The 20,137-nt window shown below is 42.1% G+C and overlaps 1 protein-coding gene across 3 annotated transcripts in view; it reads right to left on the minus strand.

Annotated features, from left to right (window-relative positions):
- The window catches only part of cdk16 (cyclin-dependent kinase 16), a 48,963-nt gene that overhangs the window by 22,877 nt on the left and 5,949 nt on the right, over positions 1-20,137 (minus strand). For 2 of the 3 annotated variants that reach the window (XM_034171812.1, XM_034171811.1), the window contains exons 2-9: positions 16,653-16,838; positions 15,835-16,044; positions 6,567-6,685; positions 5,021-5,149; positions 4,020-4,076; positions 3,209-3,323; positions 1,292-1,386; positions 1,148-1,210 (exon numbers count right to left, since the gene is read on the minus strand). In XM_034171812.1, the coding sequence (XP_034027703.1) occupies positions 1,148-1,210; positions 1,292-1,386; positions 3,209-3,323; positions 4,020-4,076; positions 5,021-5,149; positions 6,567-6,685; positions 15,835-16,044; positions 16,653-16,776 (912 nt within the window). In that variant the 5' untranslated portion in view covers positions 16,777-16,838. The remainder of the gene's footprint in view (positions 1-1,147; positions 1,211-1,291; positions 1,387-3,208; positions 3,324-4,019; positions 4,077-5,020; positions 5,150-6,566; positions 6,686-15,834; positions 16,045-16,652; positions 16,839-20,137) is intronic. The other variant, XM_034171813.1, reaches the window with a different exon arrangement.

A 20,137-nucleotide genomic window follows, 5' to 3' on the forward strand; every position in this document is an offset into this window, starting at 1 on the left:
TGGAAAAGCGCTGTATACATAGTAAAATCACCAGTGTAAAACTAACACTGTCAATGTACATATGGTCCTACTCTGGTCAGAGTGGGACCATATGTACACTGCCAGTGTTACTTTAACACTGGTGATTTTACTGTGTAGATTTGTGTGTGTGTAATATTCTCAGGGTTATTTCTATATCTTAAATCAGGAGAACATCTGTGAAAACACTCATAGAACTGTGGGACTTTGGAGATGTTATGTGATGTTATGTTATGGTGATTTTGCACAATATGGCCCCTTTAATAATTATCTTATTGGCTCCAAGATCATTTCATGTTTAAATCTATCCATTGAACATTAAAATCTGGATGAAAATCATCATGAATCAAACATTTTTTAACTTGTTTTAGGCTTGTTGGAGCTCTGTGAGACATTGAACCCCTTTTTAAGGAAAGCTGATCAAACAGCTTTTTTTTTTTTTAAACTATAGTGGATAAAATGCCCTCCCTAAATTAATTTTTTTAATTCAATTTAATTAAACATTTACCCTAAATTAAACTTTGAAAATTTGAATTAAAGTTGATTAAAAGCGCACCCTAAAATAAATATATTTTCTAAAGTAAGTCCCTTTGGCTGCTCCCTTGTTTTCACTCGGGGTCACCACAACAAATCCGAGGTGGATGTGCATGTTGATTTGGCACAAGTTTTACGCCAGATGGCCTTCCTGACACATGACCTGGAGGAATGTGGCAGGGGTGGGTTTTGAACCTGAAACCTTCTGCAGTGAAACCAAGCACAATGACCACTTGGCCTAAAAAGCAAATCATGAGTTTTCACGTTTTTCTCATTGCTTCCATTTCCTACCTGTGATGATGTCATCAGTGTGCGCTGGTAGCCATCACATGACAATGACGTCAGTTTGCAGTACAAGCGTTGCGCACAAGATCTGATACTAAACGGATGTTAATTATATTATTTATAGACTGATTATTTATTATTTATAGATTTATAGATATTATTTATAGATTTATAGACCACCTGACTTGATCTTTGGCCAAATCCAACCTTGGACTAGTGACCAGATCTGGGTGGATTAACGTACACCCATTTTATTTTGGTTTTCCCTTTCATTTCTTAAATCAGCAGTTCTGTAATAATGAAGGCTCACTTTGACGTTGTGAACATGAATGGTGTTTCCACAGTCATCCAGGTACTGCTTCAGATCTTTGTCCTGAAACACAAAAAGTCAACAGGCAGTCAGACCAAAACCCAAGAAGAGAAGCATGTGTCCGTGTACTCGTGCACATCTCACCAGGTACTCAAACACCAGTGTGAGCGACTTCTGCGTGTGGATGATGTCATGGAGTGTGACGATGTTGGCGTGTTTCAGGTCCTTCAACAGAGACACTAAAGCGGAAAAACAAACAATTTACACACCGTGCAAACGTGTGTGTTGGGGGGTTCCGAGCAGCTTCTTTAGTGTGGGCATTAAAAATTATGACCCTTTTATTTCCTCAGTAATTATGATTACCTGGACATTACCGATCAAGCTTCTGGTAGCTGTTAAAGGTGCTAATGCTGTTAGCATAAAAGAATTGAGACGAAGACTTCACTCAACACAAGAACTGCAGCAGACATCTGCGATCATCTGTCGGCACAAAAACTGGTTGTTGTACCAGGCTGCAAATGTCTATATTTGCTCTAAAGTTGGACATTTTAACATGGACATTAATGGAAACCTGCTTGCTTTTGAAGCCTGCCTCCAGTGGCCAATCAAGGAACTGTAACTTTTTTCTACTACAACCCCTGGCAAAAATGATGTAATCACCGGCCTCGGAGGATGTTCATTCAGTTGTTTAATTTTGTAGAAAAAAAAGCAGATCACAGACATGACACAAAACTAAAGTCATTTCAAATGGCAACTTTCTGGCTTTAAGAAACACTATAAGAAATCAGGAAAAAAAACTGTGGCAGTCAGTAACGGTTACTTTTTTAGACCAAGCAGAGGGAAAAAAATATGGAATCACTCAATTCTGAGGAAAAAATTATGGAATCATGAAAAACAAAAGAACGCTTTAAATTTTCTGTCTTGACGCTTTGATGTCTTCCTTGGTCTACCAGTATGTTTGCCTTTAACAACCTTCCCATGTTGTTTGTATTTGGTCCAGAGTTTAGACACAGCTGACTGAACAACCAACATCTTTTGCAACATTGCGTGATGATTTACCCTCTTTTAAGAGTTTGATAATCCTCTCCCCTTTGTTTCAATTGACATCTCTCGTGTTGGAGCCATGATTCATGTCAGTCCACTTGGTGCAACAGCTCTCCAAGGTGTGATCACTCCTTTTTAGATGCAGACTAACGAGCAGATCTGATTTGATGCAGGTGTTAGTTTTGGGGATGAATATTTACAGGGTGATTCCATAATTTATTCCTCAGAATTGAGTGATTCCATATTTTTTTCCCTCTGCTTGGTCTAAAAAAGTAACCGTTACTGACTGCCACAATTTTTTTTCCTGATTTCTTATAGTGTTTCTTAAAGCCAGAAAGTTGCCATTTGAAATGACTTTAGTTTTGTGTCATGTCTGTGATCTGCTTTTTTTCTACAAAATTAAACAACTGAATGAACATCCTCCGAGGCCGGTGATTCCATAATTTTTGCCAGGGGTTGTAGATTAGATACAACTTTACTGATCCCTTGGGCAGATTTCCTCAAGGAAATTGAGGTTCCAGCAGCATTGCATAGCAGCACACAGGGTAAGAAGCACACAGAGTATCAAAAGTGAAAGTAAAGAACAATTTGCAAATATAAATATACAAATACAAATAACAGAAATAATGGTCACTACTGGTTTACTGGCTACTGTTCCTCTCCTTCCCATCCTCTGTCTTCCTGTTAGTCCTCCTCCCCCTGAGTGAGGCATTGTACAATCTGATGGCCTGAGGGACAAAGGAGTTTTTCAATCTGTTGGTCTGGCACTTGGGAAGGAGCAGTCTGTGGCTGAAGAGGCTCCTCTGGTTGCTGATGACAGTGTGAAGAGGGCAGAGCGTCATTTCAGAAGATTGAAGCTTCGCGTTTCATCAAACCGTTGCTGCTCAACAAACCAAAACTGTGGGTCGACTCAGCTTAACAAGCATGAAGGTGTGTAAATAGTTAAAATCTATCTATTCTGCATCAGAAGTATTCTGCTGATCCTCGCGAAGTACTATGGTAGTATTGTTGTAGCACCTTCTCTTATTGCTGTACATGGAGCGCCTTCTTCGTGTTCCAGTCGAATTTCCTTCAGTGCCACCAGGTTTTCTGTCAGTTTACTGCGGCCTTTGTACACGGTGGCGTAGGTTCCCTGCAGAGACATAGACAGGTTTGACACGGACGTTTCCAGCCTGAAGTCTGCACACAAAGGACAGGATCAAAGACTGGAACACACTCAGGGCTTCCTGAACCAGATGGGATCTAATAATCCCTCCGGGGGGGTTCTGGGTCTGGATACATTCTGTAGACCCCAGAAGATGTCAACTGAAGTCTTCACATCCAGTCAACCTGCACGCTGTCCATCATGAGGACAGCTGCAGTAAACAAACACTTTTTTCAAAGTTGCACCTTGTTAGTCGGCAAAGCAGTAAACTATTCAGACAAAAGCTTTAATTTGGGAACATAATCTAGCTAAGGCAACAGTGCCACCTGCAGTGCAGATCTTATATACCTTCAGTGATCTAAAATATAAATGGACTTCCTGTCGGATTTCAAGACATTTTGCTTCAAGTTCTCAATGACAAACACTCACAGCACCATCAGAAGACTCAAAGCAGAACTGGAACAGTTTCACTTCTTCCTTTTCGTTTCCTGCTTATTCAGCTTTCAAATATATTTAATTTTGGAAAAATTTTTAAAACAACAACCTTTATTTCAAAACACGCAAATAAGTTTCATTTCAATGTCTGTACTTTAAGTTCACATCCAATAAAAGAGACCACACTGAGTTTTCAGACTTCAGGGACAAAATACTTCATCAAATCAAAAGGTCAAAGTGCATCCTCACCTCTCCAAGTTTGTCCAGTTTGATGTACGTCTCCAGTTTCCCAAAACCAATCTCTGACTGCAGAGAGACAGACATCAAGACAGACAAAAAGACAGAGACAGAAAATGGAGATAAAGAGACAAAGACGGAGAGAAAGACAGTGACAAAGAGAGAAACAAAAACAAATGTAAGACAGAAAAAAAAGATGAGTTACTATCATCTCAATTAGCCTTTCTCAAAGAGTGGTCTGCGGGCCACTGGTGGTCCATGAATGTATTTTTAAAATATCACACTTTAAATTAATATCAAATCCTGACTGAAGCTTGTTGATCAGACCATTTTTAAATAGTCTCCAAAGTCAAACACAGAGCAACAGGTTTGTATTATTTCATTATTAACCCAACTCCTCAGTAAATTATCACTGTTGTTGAATATTTGGTGAGTGTGGCAGCCTGTGAGATTCTTTTTTTATTGGTTAAGTGGTCCTCAGTCTGAAAAAGTCTGAGAACCACTGATCGAGAGCAGCGTTTCCTTAGGGTGACACATAACGCACACACGTGCACATAAAGAGTTTTTGGACTGTAGTGATGTCGTTCCATGACGCTTCTTAAACCACATGAGGACCAGCAACAAGCAGATCAATATGAGCTTTGGACCCGTGCACATGGAGTCATCCTGGAACATGTGTGAGGTTGTTTTTAGACAATTATGACATCATATCCTGATATCTTTGTGACACTAAAACATCAATCATACTGTTTGATTACAAATGATAGCTGATTGACGCAAACGTTGCATTGTCTCTTGAGCTCTCTTGTTTACAGAAACATCCTGAAAACATGTTTTTGGCAACACTGACCTTTGACCCATACACTTCAAAAGTTAAACATCTGGAGACACTCAACCAAGAAATAGTTCCACCAGGTTTGGTGAAAAAACTGTGCTGTTGCTTGTAGCTAATCTGACCATAGCGTGAGGCTCTACATCTACCAAACGGTGACATTCCAAAGAGCTGGACGTACCAGAGAGACTCGGCGGAGCCGGCGAGTGATGGGCTGATCAAAGAGGGCTGGACCCATCACGTTAAACTTCTCCAGGTAACCGTCAGGAAGACGAATGTCCGCCGGCAGAGACAGACGCTTGTTTATGTCCTGAAAGACAAAATTCACCATTGTCAAAATTTAAAGAGCTCACTGTAGCAATGATAATCATTGTATTAAAGTGCATATCTTTGAGAAATGAAATGTCAAATGAACTAACCCTTCCAAATAAATAAAGAATTATGAAAATATTGATGCAAAGTGTTTTATTTTTGATGCCATATGCTCTGAGAAATTAAGTCATAAACATGGGGAAATTTGTTTGATTTCATCTGACACTGATAACGCTAAGAAATGTTAACCTGTGAGGAATGTTGACTTTGGTGACATCAGTTTAGGGACCGCCCCCTGGAGACACATTTGCCATTTTCATTAGAACAAATGCGAAAAACAGAATTTTTTTTTTTTTTTGCCGCTTCAAAGCTATGTTTTTGTGGACTCTGACGGTGAATACATCAAAATGGTGACCAGGTGTGTTTTTATAAGGTCCAGCAATACCAGTCGTGACTTTTATTAGTTGTCTAGTGTTTCCATGGATACAATTTTTGAGGTTGAAGTGAAGTGTTTTGTATACGCCTCCCACAAAGAGTGGAGAAATTGCAGCTGGCACAGTGTGAGGAATGGGCTTCACAAACTACATGGATCTGTTCCTTCAATTCATTTCATGTGGCCAGCACAACCAAATGAGCTGCCCCTCCCAAAAGCAGGGAAGGAGGTTTTTTTTTTTTTTTGCCACCGCCACAGAAATTAAATGTCTCCCTTTCCCACGCTCCACTGGGATGTGGATTGATTGATTGATAAGAAATTAACGACACTACCCACACATAAGTGTCATATAAGTGTCAAACAGTTACCAAATATACGTACACCTGGAACATCAAACCTATAATACATCACAATATCCATCACCATAGGTTAAATAATAGGTTATCAGTAGTATAGGAATGCGACTACTTCACCAGGATAATTCCCTACCCTTTACGACAAATGAACACTGGGATGTGGAAACCAGATTAGAGATTAATCATGGAAAAATAAGAATTTTATCTGTGTGACATCAAGACAGAGAAAGCACTGCTGTTACAAAAAGAGCCGTAACGTGGACACTGGGCCTGGACCTTATGAGAAACTAATGGAAAACTGGTTTTAAATGGACTAAAACTGACTTTTTTTAATAAACAATTTGAATGGTTTTATATTTTCAACAACAAATGTGAAACTCTCACTTATACTTGATTGAACACGATCTGGCATTCAACAGGTTAAAGAATTGCAAAAAAAAAAAATTAATAAGGCCTTTTTTTTTTCTTCTTTTTTACTATCAAGAATCGGTGACTATCAAAGTTGGAGTGAGTGAAGCTACAATCACAGACTTCACAATCTCTGACTGAAACCATGACAACAACTACAAGATGAGAACAAATGTCCATCACTGGAACATCAGTTAAAGACTGAATCGTTCATGTACCTCAGTGGAGATTTTCTTATTCCTGAGTCGGACTCTGACTGGACTCTGAACATCATCCGAGGAAGAAGGCGGATCACTTTCTCCATCTGAGCTCATCTTCACGTCCTCGTGGACAATCTCTACACACACAGTTTAACAAGAGTCACTAAACCATTTCAGCTGTTAAGAAAATACTTTTTATTTCTCACAAGCCGAACTCAGTAATGTACATCAGACTGAAGCTCTCGTTTTAACGGCGGGAAAAGCAGCAAACTATCATTCTCATGATTTACCACAACACACTGACAGGTGTGCAGTGACATCAGCAGGACAGGTGCAGTTTTCTTTACATAAATTACAAGAGGCAAAAACTAAATATACATCAACATAAAAATGCTTCATAAAACAAAGTGTTGCGTTCGATTTTTCTTGGCCTGACACTTCGGGCCTTAACTAGTACTGTGCCTGTGGTCTTCCATTTCCTCACTATGTTCCTCACAGTGGAAACTGACAGCTGAAATCTCTGAGATAGCGTTTTGTATCCTTTCCCTAAACCATGAAGTTGAACAATCTTTGTTTTCAGGTCATTTGAGAGTTGTTTAGAGGCTCCCATGTTGCCACTAATTAGAAGAGATGCAAAGAGGAGAAATTTGCAAATGGCCACCTTAAATACCCTTTCTCATGATTGGATTCACCTGTGTAAGGAGGTCAAGGGTCAATGACCAATTTTGTGCTCCAATAATTAGTGCTAAATGTATTCAAATCAATAAAATGACAAGGGTGCCCAAATTTATGCACCTGCCTAATTTTGTTCAAATAATTATTGCACACTTTCTATAAATACTAGAAACTTCATTTCACTTCTCAAATATCAGTGTGCTTGTCTACTATATATTTAACTGAAATTTCTGATCCAGACAACCAATGATTTCTAAAGGAAAATCATGAAATCATCAGGGGTGCCCAAACTTTTGCATAGAACTGTAAGTCTTGTATTCTCTGCCCCTTATAACACCACTTAAAAATTAAAAAGAAAAAAATCCATTTGTTTCCTCAACTCCAACCTGAACGCTGTCTCGTCACGTCATCAAGCATCACGTAAACATCATTAACAGTGACATGCTTTTCTGACATTTCAGCAGATTAACTGTTCTACTTTTCTATATTCTCTCATGATTTTGTCTTCATACATTTTTTTAAATTTATAAACATTTGTACATTTAATTTCTTCAGTCAATGCATTCCAGAGTTTAACTCCATAAACAAAGGGACACTTGTCTTTCATAGTTGTCCGTGTGAACATAGTCTGAAAATTATATTTTCTTCTATGGCAAATGGCCTGTGTGACAAAACTAAAATTCTGGACATCATCTGTCAAAATTCCTTGCTTACTTTTCCACATAAGTGCAATTTGTAAGTAGACAAGATCCTTAAATTTTCATTTAAGTTATTGGTCTGCTCTCTGTAACCTTTTTTTGTTGGTAATTCAAATGGCTCTTTTTGTATAAGATACAAGGCCTTAGCGGTACTGCTGCATGTGTTACCCCAGACGTCAGTGCAATAACTGAAGTATGGAAGAATTACTGAGCAATACAGCATATTACACACAGTCAGGGGCTGAATAACAGTTTTCTGCCTCCCAATATGGCCCCCCGCAACGAATGACTCCAGCATGCGACGTCATTGCGATGCCTCGTATCAGAACGACAAGTGATGTGCAGTCAGGGGAGGCAGGTGAGGCTGTGCCTCAGCTGTCATCATGGAAAGAAAAAAAAATTTCAAATGAAAAAATAAATTAAATGGTTATATTTATCCAGTAATTTGAAGTATAAAGTTATTTTCCTTTTAACTTTGTAGTTTTAGATTATTTTTTATTGAAAAATGGCTGAATTTTCACATTTGTCATTCAAATAGTGAGAAGCAACGTGCAATGAGGCAGCAGTCAGCCGTGCCTCACCTTGGATTGCACAATCACTGGGCTGACTGCTGGTATGCTGTGCAGTCAGACTGTCTCACTGTCTCTCTGTATGTCACTATTAAAATGGTCAAACACTTTAGCTATATGAACTTATATTCCATAGTTTAGCTGATGTACATAATGCACAGTGTTTTTTGTCAACAGCTGCATGTGTGTGTAACGTGTTTCGTGTGCTGAGCGATCAGAAAACGGCTGAAAAAAGGCACCAAGTGAGGCACGCAGTTCTCCTGCCTCATGGTAGGGGCACTAGTGATCCCTGGATTCATCTTGCAGCAACTACTCAGCTGCAGAATGTGTGACAGCAAGCTACAATTTACAGTTAGTAAGTCAAGAGCCACAGTCCATTTATTTTACTTTCAGAATGGAGGATTACATATCCAAACTGAAACAATTTTCTCAACTGGACTTTCAATCAAAGCAGGGGTAATAATTAAAGGAAGACCAACAGCGGAGCTAAAACATTTGCTTCAGACAACAGAAGAGCTGCTCTTTTCAAACAGAGTGGGAGTCTGGCTGTGTGGACGTCCAGTAAGGAACTGCCTTTTCTACTTCTCATGCCTTCTTTTTTCAACTTGTGACAATGTCTGGACTCAGATGGGATATTGTGACCTGAAGAATTTCCTCATCACAGACTAGTAGTCGACCAATCACACTCAAAGCCAGAAAAGGCTGAAAACATACAGTCGGACCAGGACTGACGAAGGACGACTTTCTTCCCTGGCAGTGATCTCCACTGAGACAGAGAGATTTTTAAAACTGAAGGAAAATAAGGAAGATTTCTACAAACAAGTCATTGATGCTTTTGTTCAGAAGGAGTGGAACATGGACTTCATTTATAAGTAAAGGTACGACCATAATATTTTTTTATTTTATTAAATGTGCTTTTTTGTGTCCTACAGTTTGCATGTGTAAAGAATGCTGATATGCAGAGGTGGGACGAAGTCACTGTCAAGTCATTCTCAAGTCATGAATCAGCAAGTCCCAAGTCAAGTTTCAAGTCAGCTTGCAAACAACTGGTGGTCATTATGATTTGAGACTTGACTTGGGACTTGCTGATTCATGACTTGAAAGTGACGTGATGGTGACTTCGTCGCACTTCTGCTGATATGAGATTTTAAACATAACCCATTAGCTGCTGCCAATCAAACGGTGAATAAGCTGCTCTGTGGGGTTCATATGTTTGTAAATCTGATTGTGATGAAATCAAACCTGACTGTGATGAAGTCAGTGCCTCACCAGCCATCAACCACACAGCACGTCACCGCAGAACAATATTCAGCTGGCAGTCAACAGATGGCAGCAGTTATTTACTGTGCCCCCGGCCATCAGCAGTGACCACTGCTTGACCTCCCAGCATGCACTGTGGCAGCAGCTATTTTGGCTGGAAGCATGTGCGCTGCTATTACTCTTTTTCCTGTGTTCTACAGCACTTGGTCCAAAGGCCTGCTAAATAATAATTTACAACCCCAAATCCAATGAAGTTGGGACACTGTGTAAAATGTAAATCAAAACAGAATACGATTTGCAAATCCTCTTCAACCTCGATTCAATTGAATACACCACAAAGACAAGATATTTAATGTTCAAACTGATAAACTTTATTGTTTTTGTGCAAATATTTGCTCATTTTGAAATGGATGCCTGCAACACCTTTCAAAAAAGCTGGGACAGTGGTATGTTTACCTTTCCTTCTAGCAACACTCAATAAGCGTTTGGGAACTGAGGACACTAATTGTTGAAGCTTTGTAGGTGGAATTCTTTCCCATTCTTGCTTGATGTACGACTTCAGTTGTTCAACAGTTCGGGGTCTCTGTTGTCGTATGTGCCACACATTTTCAATGGGTGACAGGTCTGGACTGCAGGCAGGCCAGTCTAGTACCCGCACTCTTTTACTATGAAGCCATGTCCCTGAAAAAGACATTGCTTGGATGGCAGCATGTGTTGCTCCAAAACCTGGATGCACCTTTCAGCAATGATGGTGCCATCACAGATATGTAAGTTGCCCATGGCATGGGCAACTTACACACCCCCATACCATCACAGATGCTGGTTTTGGAACTTTGGACTGGTAACAATCTGGATGATCTTTTTCCTCTTTTGTCCAGAGGACACGACGTCCATGATTTCCCAAAACAATTTGAAATGTGGACTCATCAGACCATAGCACACTTTTCCACTTTGCGTCTGTCCATTTCAAATGAGCTCGGGCCCAGAGAAGGTGGCGGATGTTATTGATGTATGGCTTTCGCATTGTACAGTAGATTTTGACTTGCACTTGTAGATTTAGCGACAAACTGTGTGAACTGACAATGGTTTCCTGAAGTATTCCTGAGCCCATGCGGTAAGATCCTTTACACAATGTCGGTTATTAATGCAATGCCAAAGAGGGATCAAAGGTCACAGGCATTCAATGTTGGTTTTCGGCGTTGCCACTTACGTGTAGGACGTTCTCCAGATTCTGTGAATCTTCTGATTATATTATGGACTGTAGATGATGGAATCCCTAAATCCCTTGCAACTGAACACTGAGAAACATTGTTCTTAGACTGTTGGACTATTTTTTTCATGCAGTTGTTCACAAAGTGGAGATCCTCACCCCATCTTTGCTTGTGAACGGCTGAGCCTTTTGGGGATGCTCCTTTTATACCCAAACATGACACTCACCTGTTCCAATTAACCTGGACACCTGTTGAATGTTCCAAACAGGTGTTCTTTGAGCATTCATCAACTTTCCCAGTCTTTTGTTGCCCCTGTCCCAGCTTTTTTGAAATATGTTGCAGGCATCCATTTCAAAAGGAGCAAATATTGAACATTAAATATTTTGTCTTTGTGGTGTATTCAATTGAATATAGGTTGAAGAGGATTTGCAAATTCACTCGGGAGGAGCTCGAAGTTGAGCTGCTGCTCCTCCACGTCGAAAGGAGTCAGTTGAGGTGGCTCGGGCATCTTTTCCGGATGCCCCCTGGACGCCTCGCTGGAGAGGTGTTCCGGGCACGTCCCACTGGGAGGAGGCCCCGGGGAAGACCCAGGACATGCTGGAGGGACTACATCTCACGGCTGGCTTGGGAATGCCTTGGGGTTCTCCCGGAGGAGCTGTGTGTGGATCGGGAGGTCTGGGCGGCTTTGCTTGAGCTGCTGCCCCCGCGACCCGACTCCGGATAAAGCGGAAGAAAATGGATGGATGTTTTTATTTACATTTCACACAATGCCCCAGCTTCATTGGAATTGGGGGTGTATGTGATAATTTAACTTGTTTTGCTACTTAAGTAAAGGTCTCGTTTGTTTAATCAAATCAATAGGAAAAAAGCAATTTATAAATTATTTGCCAAAATGCCAGTTCTAAGATAACTGTTCAAATGTCTGTCAATTTTATGGGATTTATGAAAATTTTAAAAAACTGAAGTTTAGTTAATAGTGCAGCAGATAACTGAAACAATCGTGCAAATGGTGATACAAGCACTAAAGTTGGTACAAATACTCTTTAGATATTACTCTTTTGAACAAACCGACTGGCCACTTGAATTTTCAATAAGCGGCCAGGTAGGGGTCAATTGAAGAATTACACAGGGGTCAAAATTAAAAATGCTCAAATCATTTTTGAAAGCTACACCACATTATTTGTCTGATCGTAAAGATTCCAAAAAGGTATAGTTTGTACTATCTATGACTGAATGATCAGGAGTTATGGGTAAAAACAGCAAAAATGGTGACAAAGGTCAGTTTCAGTTTGTACAGGGGTCAAAAGTTAAAGTTTCTTTAATTTTGGTAAAAAGTTATGCAAATTATTGGTTGAGCTAATAGGATTAATAAATATAATAGTTTTGATTGTGTTGAATGTTTGGTCTCCAAAGTAAAGGTCAAACAAGGTCAATGTCCATTGGATTCTTTGATATGTGACATATGTTACCCTGTAACATGATAACTAAGCATGATACATGGTCCAAACTATTCCTTTTTAAAACCCTGTTAACTCAACTAATAATTTGCATCATGTTTTACCAAAATTGGAGCAACTTTAACTTTTGACCCCTGTACAAACTGAAAGTGACCTTTGTCACCATTTTTGCTGTTTTTACCCCATAACTCCAGAACATTCAGTCATAGTAAGTAAGTCCCTTCGGCTGCTCCCTTGTTTGCACTCGGGGTCGCCACAGCAAATCCAAGTTGTATCTGCATGTTGAATTGGCACAGGTTTTACGCCGGATGCCCTTCCTGACGCAACTCCACATTACATGGAGAAATGTGGCAGGGGTGGGATTTCAACCCGGAGCCTTGTACTATCTATAGTACAAAATATACCTTTTGGAATCTTTATGATCAGACAAATAATGTGGTGTAGTTTTCAAAATGATTTGAGCATTTATAATTTTGACCCCTGTGTAATTCTTTAATTGACCCCTACCTGGCCGCCTATTGAATATTCAATTGGCCAGTCGGTTTGTTCAAAAGAGTAATATCTAAGGAGTATTTGTGCCAGTTTTGGTGCTTGTATCACCATTTGCATGATTTTGCTCTAAATATTCTTAGCTGCTGCACTATAATACTTTCTCCTTCTACTAAATGCCATTATACAGTTGAAAAAAGTGAAAACTACAGTTATTTTGTCAATAATACACAGGACTGCGAGGCTAAATTATATGTCAGTCAATTATGTCAACACAATGCAAAATGCCTTCTAACCGAGTATCTGTTTTGTTTAAAATATAGCACTCCTCACATATTTTACAAGACATTTGGATCATACTTATGAATGTTAATTGGCCAGAAAAGCAGAGTTGGTAACAGTATCTCTATTTTTTGTTTTATATGCCATGTGGTTTGAAAGGCAAAATGTAAAAAAAAAAAAATGACAGTACTTTTAAAGAACTTTGACACAATGATACATGCATACTCTCAATCCAATTCATCAAAAAATAGCTTTTTGATAAAACCAAGTTAGTTTAGTTTAAAAGAAAGAAAAACTTTTGCTAATATTAAGAATTTGATTTTTTACTTTTAAAAGTAGTAAAAATGTTAAATGTTTTCTTGAGAAAAGATTTACTTTGTTACATTACTGAATGTTTGAAATTGGTATTTCATGTATATAATGGGTATTTCCAGGTCACTGAAGCAGCTCAGTCATCATGTGTGACTCAGAAAATGCCATTCCTCCTGCACTATTGGCTAACAAAGAGAAGCATTTTAATATTTGTTTTGATTTATAAAATGTATACATTTCTGAAATCTACAGAACAGCTTTCATTTGAGAAATTATACTTGTGTCTACTGTAATTTTCATTTTTAAGTACTCAGGAGCCAAAGTTTGGGGCGTTCCCCATGCTTTCATCCAAACACTGCACTGACCCACGATGCGTTGGACAAATATCGATGGGTTTACCAACAGACAAGTCACGCTTTTCTGTAGGTGGCTTTTGCAAAATACAGTTCACTGATTTTAACTTTTGACCCCCCCCCCCCCCCCAAAAAAAAAAACAAAAGGATCCTTGGGGTCACTGTGCCTAACTCACAAAGCAAGTTTCACTCCAAAGCCAACAGGCTTCTTGATGTCACTGTACATAACGCATATGCCAAAGTTTGATGACAATCGGGCCAGTACACAGATGTAATCTCACATGAAGGACTGACTGACTCGCCGCAGTAACGTCTAGACCAGTGGCAGCTCCGCACAAAAAAAAACATCAACACTACGAGGTCTGTCCGAAAAGTAACGGACCTTTTTATTTTTTTCAAAAACTATATGGATTTGAATCATGTGCGCTTGCATCAGCCAAGCTTGAACCTTCGTGCGCATGCGTGAGTTTTTTCACACCTGTCGGTTGCATCATTTGCCTGTGGGCAGGCTTTGGGTGAGCACTGGTCCAGCCCCCTCGTCTGATTTTTATTGTCAGGGAAATGGCTGAGCGACTGCCGCTTTGCTCCATGAAAATCTTTTCAGCCAGGTGGAAACCATTCGGAAAATTCAGATGGCTTTCGGTGAAGATTCTATCGGCGTCACACAGATTAAGGACCATTACAACCGGATTAAAGACGGCCCACAGTGGCTGAGGGCGCGCCGCGCTCTGAGCGGCCATCGACAGGCTGAAACGACCAGATCATTTCCAAAGTGAAGGCTGTGTTGATCCGGGACATCGTGTGACTACCAGAGAAATCACAGAAACTGTGGACATCAGCACTTTTGCGGCCCATTCCACTGTTACAGGAGATTTTGTAATGAAAGACGTGCAGAGGAATTCGCGCGTCAGGACGGAGCCGCTCATGGCGCACAACAAACACCTCCGTGCTGGAAGTCTCACAAGACATGTTGCAGCATGCCCAGCTGTTACACAATTTCTCAGATACTCACTCGACTGAAAAGCCACCGAAAGCCGTCTGAATCTTCCGAATGGTTTCCAACACGGAGGTGTTTGTTGTGCGCCATGAGTGGCTCCGTCCCGACGCGCGAATCTCCTGTAACAGTGGAATGTGCCGCAAAAGTGCTGATGTCCACATGCGATTTCTCTGGTAGTCACACGACGTCCCGGATCAACACAGCCTTCACTTTGGAAATGATCTGGTCGTTTCAGCCTGTCGATGGCCGCTCGGAGCACGGCGCACCCTCCGCCGGTGTGGGCCGTCTTTAACCCGGTTGTAATGGTCCTTAATCTGTGTGACGCCAATAGAATCTTCACCAAAAGCCATCTGAATTTTCCGAATGGTTTCCACCTGGCTGTCTCACAGTTTCTGAAAAGATTTTCATGGAGCAAAGCGCCAGTCGCTCAGCCATTTCCCTGACAATGAAAATCTGACGAGGGGGCTGGACCAGTGCTCATTCAAAGCCTGCGCACAGGCGAATGACGCAATCAACAGGCGTAAAAACTCACTCATGTGCACGAAGGTTCAAGCTTGGCTGATGCAAGCGCACATGATTCAAATCCATATAGTTTTTGAAAAAAATAAAAAGGTCCGTTACTTTTCGGACAGACCTCGTATGTATCACCACCAATTAAACCTTTCTATAAAAATCTGGAGCCACCATTTTAAAAACAAACAAACAAACAAACAGGTTATCAGTTGACCACAACTCATGACCTTAACTTCATCTGTAACCTGATCAACTTTCACCACAAACATGTTCATTTATAACAAAAGTAAAAATTGAGATTTTGTTCAACCTAAACAGAAGCATCACTGTGCTGCTGCAGAACCACTGATCTCAAAAAGAAAAAATTAATTTCATTCAATTCTCCCAAGCTGCCAAACTTATCGGGACACAATCTGTATTTTTTTCTTTTTTTTTTTTTGTATTTTGAAGAAGATTTGTAGTATTTATACCCAGTCTGGTGGCATGGTTGAGGTATGAGCTCAGGCTCCGCCCCAAACCTCGAGGCCTCCTCAGGTTGCTGCTGTATGAATGCAGAAGAGCCTGAACCGACTTAGAGGAGGAGGAGGAGGAGGAGGAGGCGGCGGCGGCAGCTCCCGTCTTTCCTGCACCTCCTCTGACTTTTACACCTCCTCCTGATGACCCCCGCATAGAGCCCACCTCTGAGACCGGAAGGAGCAGGAGGAGAAAGGAGGGAGGAGATGATGAAGGAGCACAAAGGAGGATGCAGAGGACAACAGTGGTGGGAGGAGGAGGAAGGAGGCAGGGAGCAGTAAGTGCAAAAAAGGACAGAAAGGAAGAAAGGAAGATTGTGATGGAATGAAGAGAGAGGAAAAAGTGGTGAGGAGGAAAAAGAGAGGGAGAAAGGATCAAAGAGAGGTGGAGGAGTGGGAGGAGGAAAGAGTCTCAGAACACCATAACAGTGATTGGTTGATTCAGAAGAAAAGAAGCAGAGAGAGAGAGAGAGAAAAAGAAAACACATTAAGAAAGAAAAAAGACAAATAAAATCTCAGATCAAACTGACTAAAATCACAGAGAGAGAAAAAGTAAAATAACTTATTTAAAAAATAACAGTCAACCAACCAATCAGATATTTGACAGGGGGCGGGTCTGGCTGCATGCACTGATCTGCAGTTCCATCAGGAATCAAACCCTCAACACATTCTGTGCCTCTTCAAGCTCTGCCCACATCTATGCCAGAAGCGATCCACTGAATCAGATGGATGCGAACACCTGACAGCAAGGCCACGTGCACGCCAGCGGGCGTTACCTGAGTCACTGTGCGACGTCACATCTTGAGCGATAGTCTCGCTGAGTGTTCTGTCCCCTCCTCCTGCCCCACCCCTCCCAAGGGTGAGTGACAGCTGCCGCTTGATTTTCCTCATCCTCTCCATGAGGGGGGGCAGAGGGGGCCGTGACGCCGAGGGGGGTGGGGCAGCCAGCCTGGACAGACCACCTGAGGAGGCAAACGGGCTGAAAGGTCACTCAAAATTTTTTTTTCAAAAGGCAATAGGTGTTTGGGAAGCAGTCGGTTTACAGCCAAAGGCACCAGCTGAAAGAGATCAATGTTCAAATCATAAGACATGTATTTATATAACCATGACGAACAAATAATCACACACACCACCTGATTGTGTCCACACATTTCATCTTAGTGTGTCAGAACTCAGACACACCTCCCACACGCTTCTGAGTCACTCACGGCTTCAAGGTGACGTACGGTTCAAACCACAGCATGCTCCCCCCCAGGTACACAATAACAGACACCACATTACACACACACACACACACACACACACACACACACACACACACACACACACACACACACACACACACACACACACACACACACACAGCTCAAAGAAATCAAAGGAACACTTTTTAATCAGAGTATAGCATCAAGCCAATTCAGCTTCTGGGATACTGATCTGGTCAGTTAAGCATTAAAGGGGGTTACTGATCAGTTTCAGCTGCTTTGGTGTTAATGAAATTAATAAAAGGTCCACTAGAGGGCAACAATGAGACAACCCCCAAAACAGGTGGGGACCACTGACATCTTTTCTGACTGATTTTTCACTCGTTCAGCATTTGTCCAGGGTTAGAGTCCCTACTGGCAGCAGGGTGCAGTACCTGGACCCTACACAGGTTGCACAGGTAGTCCGACTCCTCCAGGATGGCACATCAGTGGGTGGCAGAACTGGCAAATGGTTTGCTGTGTCTCGCAGCACAGTCTGAAGAGCATGGAGGAGATTCCAGGAGACAAGAAGTTACTCTAGGAGAGCTGGACAGGAACACAGAAGATCCTTAACCCATCAGCAGGACCGGTATGTCAGGAACAGGATGAGCACTGCCAGAACCCTACAAAATTACCTCCAGCAGGCCACTGCTGTGAATGTCTCTCACCAAACAAACACAAACACCACCTGAGTGCCTGACGTCCTGTAGGGCGCCTTGTGCTCACTGGCCGGCATCGTGGGGCTCGACTGGCATTTGCCATAGAACCCCAGAATTGGCAGGTCGGCCACTGACGCCCTGTGCTTCCACAGATGAGAGCAGGTTCAACCTGAGCACGTGACAGACGTGAAACGGTCTACAGACGCCGTGGAGAACGTTATGCTGCCTCTGCAACATCATTCAGCATCACTGGTTTGGTGCTGGTCAGTGATGGTCAGAGGAGGTAGAAGGACACACAGACCTCTACAAGGTAGACAACGGCACCCTGACTGCTATTAGGTATTGGGATGAAATCCTTGGACCCTGTGTCTTACCCTACGCTGGGGCAGTGGGTCCTGGGTTCCTCCTGGTACTCGATAATGCCCGACCTCATGTGGTGAGAGTATACGGGCAGTACATGGAGGATGAAGGAACTGATCCCACTGACTGGCCCCCACGCTCGCGTGACCTCAATCTAACAGAACACCTCTGTTGGGAAAGTGTAGGAACACGGACCCACAACAGGGGGCGCAAATGAACGGGCAATGGAGGAAGTCAAATAACAAAGCTTTACTGTTGTGAAACACGCACAACACACACAACTGATTACAATGTCGAAATAAGCCAAATGTCAACGGTGTCGTGTGGGCAGGCTCGAAGATAGGAGGCGTCTGTCCAAGTCGAACCGGAACCACTCGATTTCCTCCGCCACCGAACCCCGGGAATACTGGAGCCGCCAAGTCCCGAACTCCCAGGTGGCCACTGCCTCCGCTCGTCGGATCCGGTACTGCTGGCGAGGAACAGAAACAGTCAGGTGTGGGTGCGGCAGCACCCAGCAACACGTAGGGTGGAAACACCACCTCCACCTCTCGTCAGAAAAATACTGTAGTGTAAGAATGTGAGTACTTATCCAAAAAGTCCGATACAGTCTCCAGCTGTACTACTCACTGTCTGCACACAAGCAACAAAGTATTACTGTCAGAAAGACAATAGAATCGGCTGAGAACGTTACCTCTTTGGTAGAGCGATATCTCGGCAATGAGGTGGAGATGCCGTCCTGCTGATATACCCCTGCAGATCCGATGATTGATGACAGCTGTCGCAGGTGAGGGGTGACAGCTGTCACTCTGGCTGCTCCTGCAAGGCGGCAGCGCCCCCTAGTGCCTGGAGCCCGCACTCCAGGCAGGGCGCCCTCTGGTGGTGGTGGGCCAGCAGTACCTCCTCTTCAGCGGCCCACACAACAACCTCTGAGACATTATGGTTTGGTCCATCTGACACCATCAGGTTGCACCTCAGACTGTCCAGGACCAGATCTGGGAGGAGATCCCCAAGGACACCAGCCATCTAGGAGCCACGACGTTGTCAGACATACAATACATACCAACACGTGTGAACCACACTAACTACTGAGGACCAATGTGAGTTGCTGCAACAAAATTTTGTCAAAATGGACAAGCCTGCCGCATCATTTTATTTGGGGGGGGGGGGGGGGGTGTCTTTGAATTTAGCCCTCTGTACTAGGGGTCAACCAATATATATTTTTAAAGGCTGATATTGATTAGACAAGGTTTGGAGGTTGATGATGATATCGCAGGCCAATATTTGCCTGCAGTAAAATGTGTCAAAAAGGTGTCAAAATTTAGTATAACACACTCTTAACACAAATCCTTCTTTAAATGTTTTGCAATATATGTTTAATTCACAGAACCTTTCAACATGACTTTCACACAAAAGTGTAGGGAGCTACAAATAACATGAAGTTGAACAAATGAACAATTAAATAAATAAATCCAGCCGACACAGCTCCAGTCTGAGGGACAGCAGACATCAGCACTGACAGGCTGACCTTGTGACATCTAACCAGTGGTGGGCACAGCTAACCAAAACGTTAGCTTTGATAACCCCTAATCCACTAACTGAAAAGTTAACTTTTATAACACTAAACCAATAAACCACTAAAAAATTTTGTGGACGTTCCAGCCAATCGCTAACATTTAGTATTGACTCGGTACATTGTCAGCTACTGATAAATCAGTTTTGAGTTTAAGCACCGCAGAGGCTTCTGGGTAAATTCAAAGGTGATCACAAACACAAAACAAACAAACAACGAGCCAGAGCGTCTGTCTTCATGCACCTGCCAGCTGTTGCAGAGAAGTGTAATTTACTAGGGGAGGTGATGGTCTAGTGGTTAAGTGTTGGGCTTGAGACCAGAGGATCCTTGGTTCAAATCCCAGCCTGACCGGAAAATCACTAAGGGCCCTTGGGCAAGGTCCTTAATCCCCTAGTTGCATCCGGTATGTAGTGAGTGCCTGTATGGCA

This window comes from Thalassophryne amazonica, chromosome 6 (assembly GCF_902500255.1).
Source record: "Thalassophryne amazonica chromosome 6, fThaAma1.1, whole genome shotgun sequence".
In the NCBI taxonomy this organism is placed as follows: Eukaryota; Metazoa; Chordata; class Actinopteri; order Batrachoidiformes; family Batrachoididae; genus Thalassophryne; species Thalassophryne amazonica.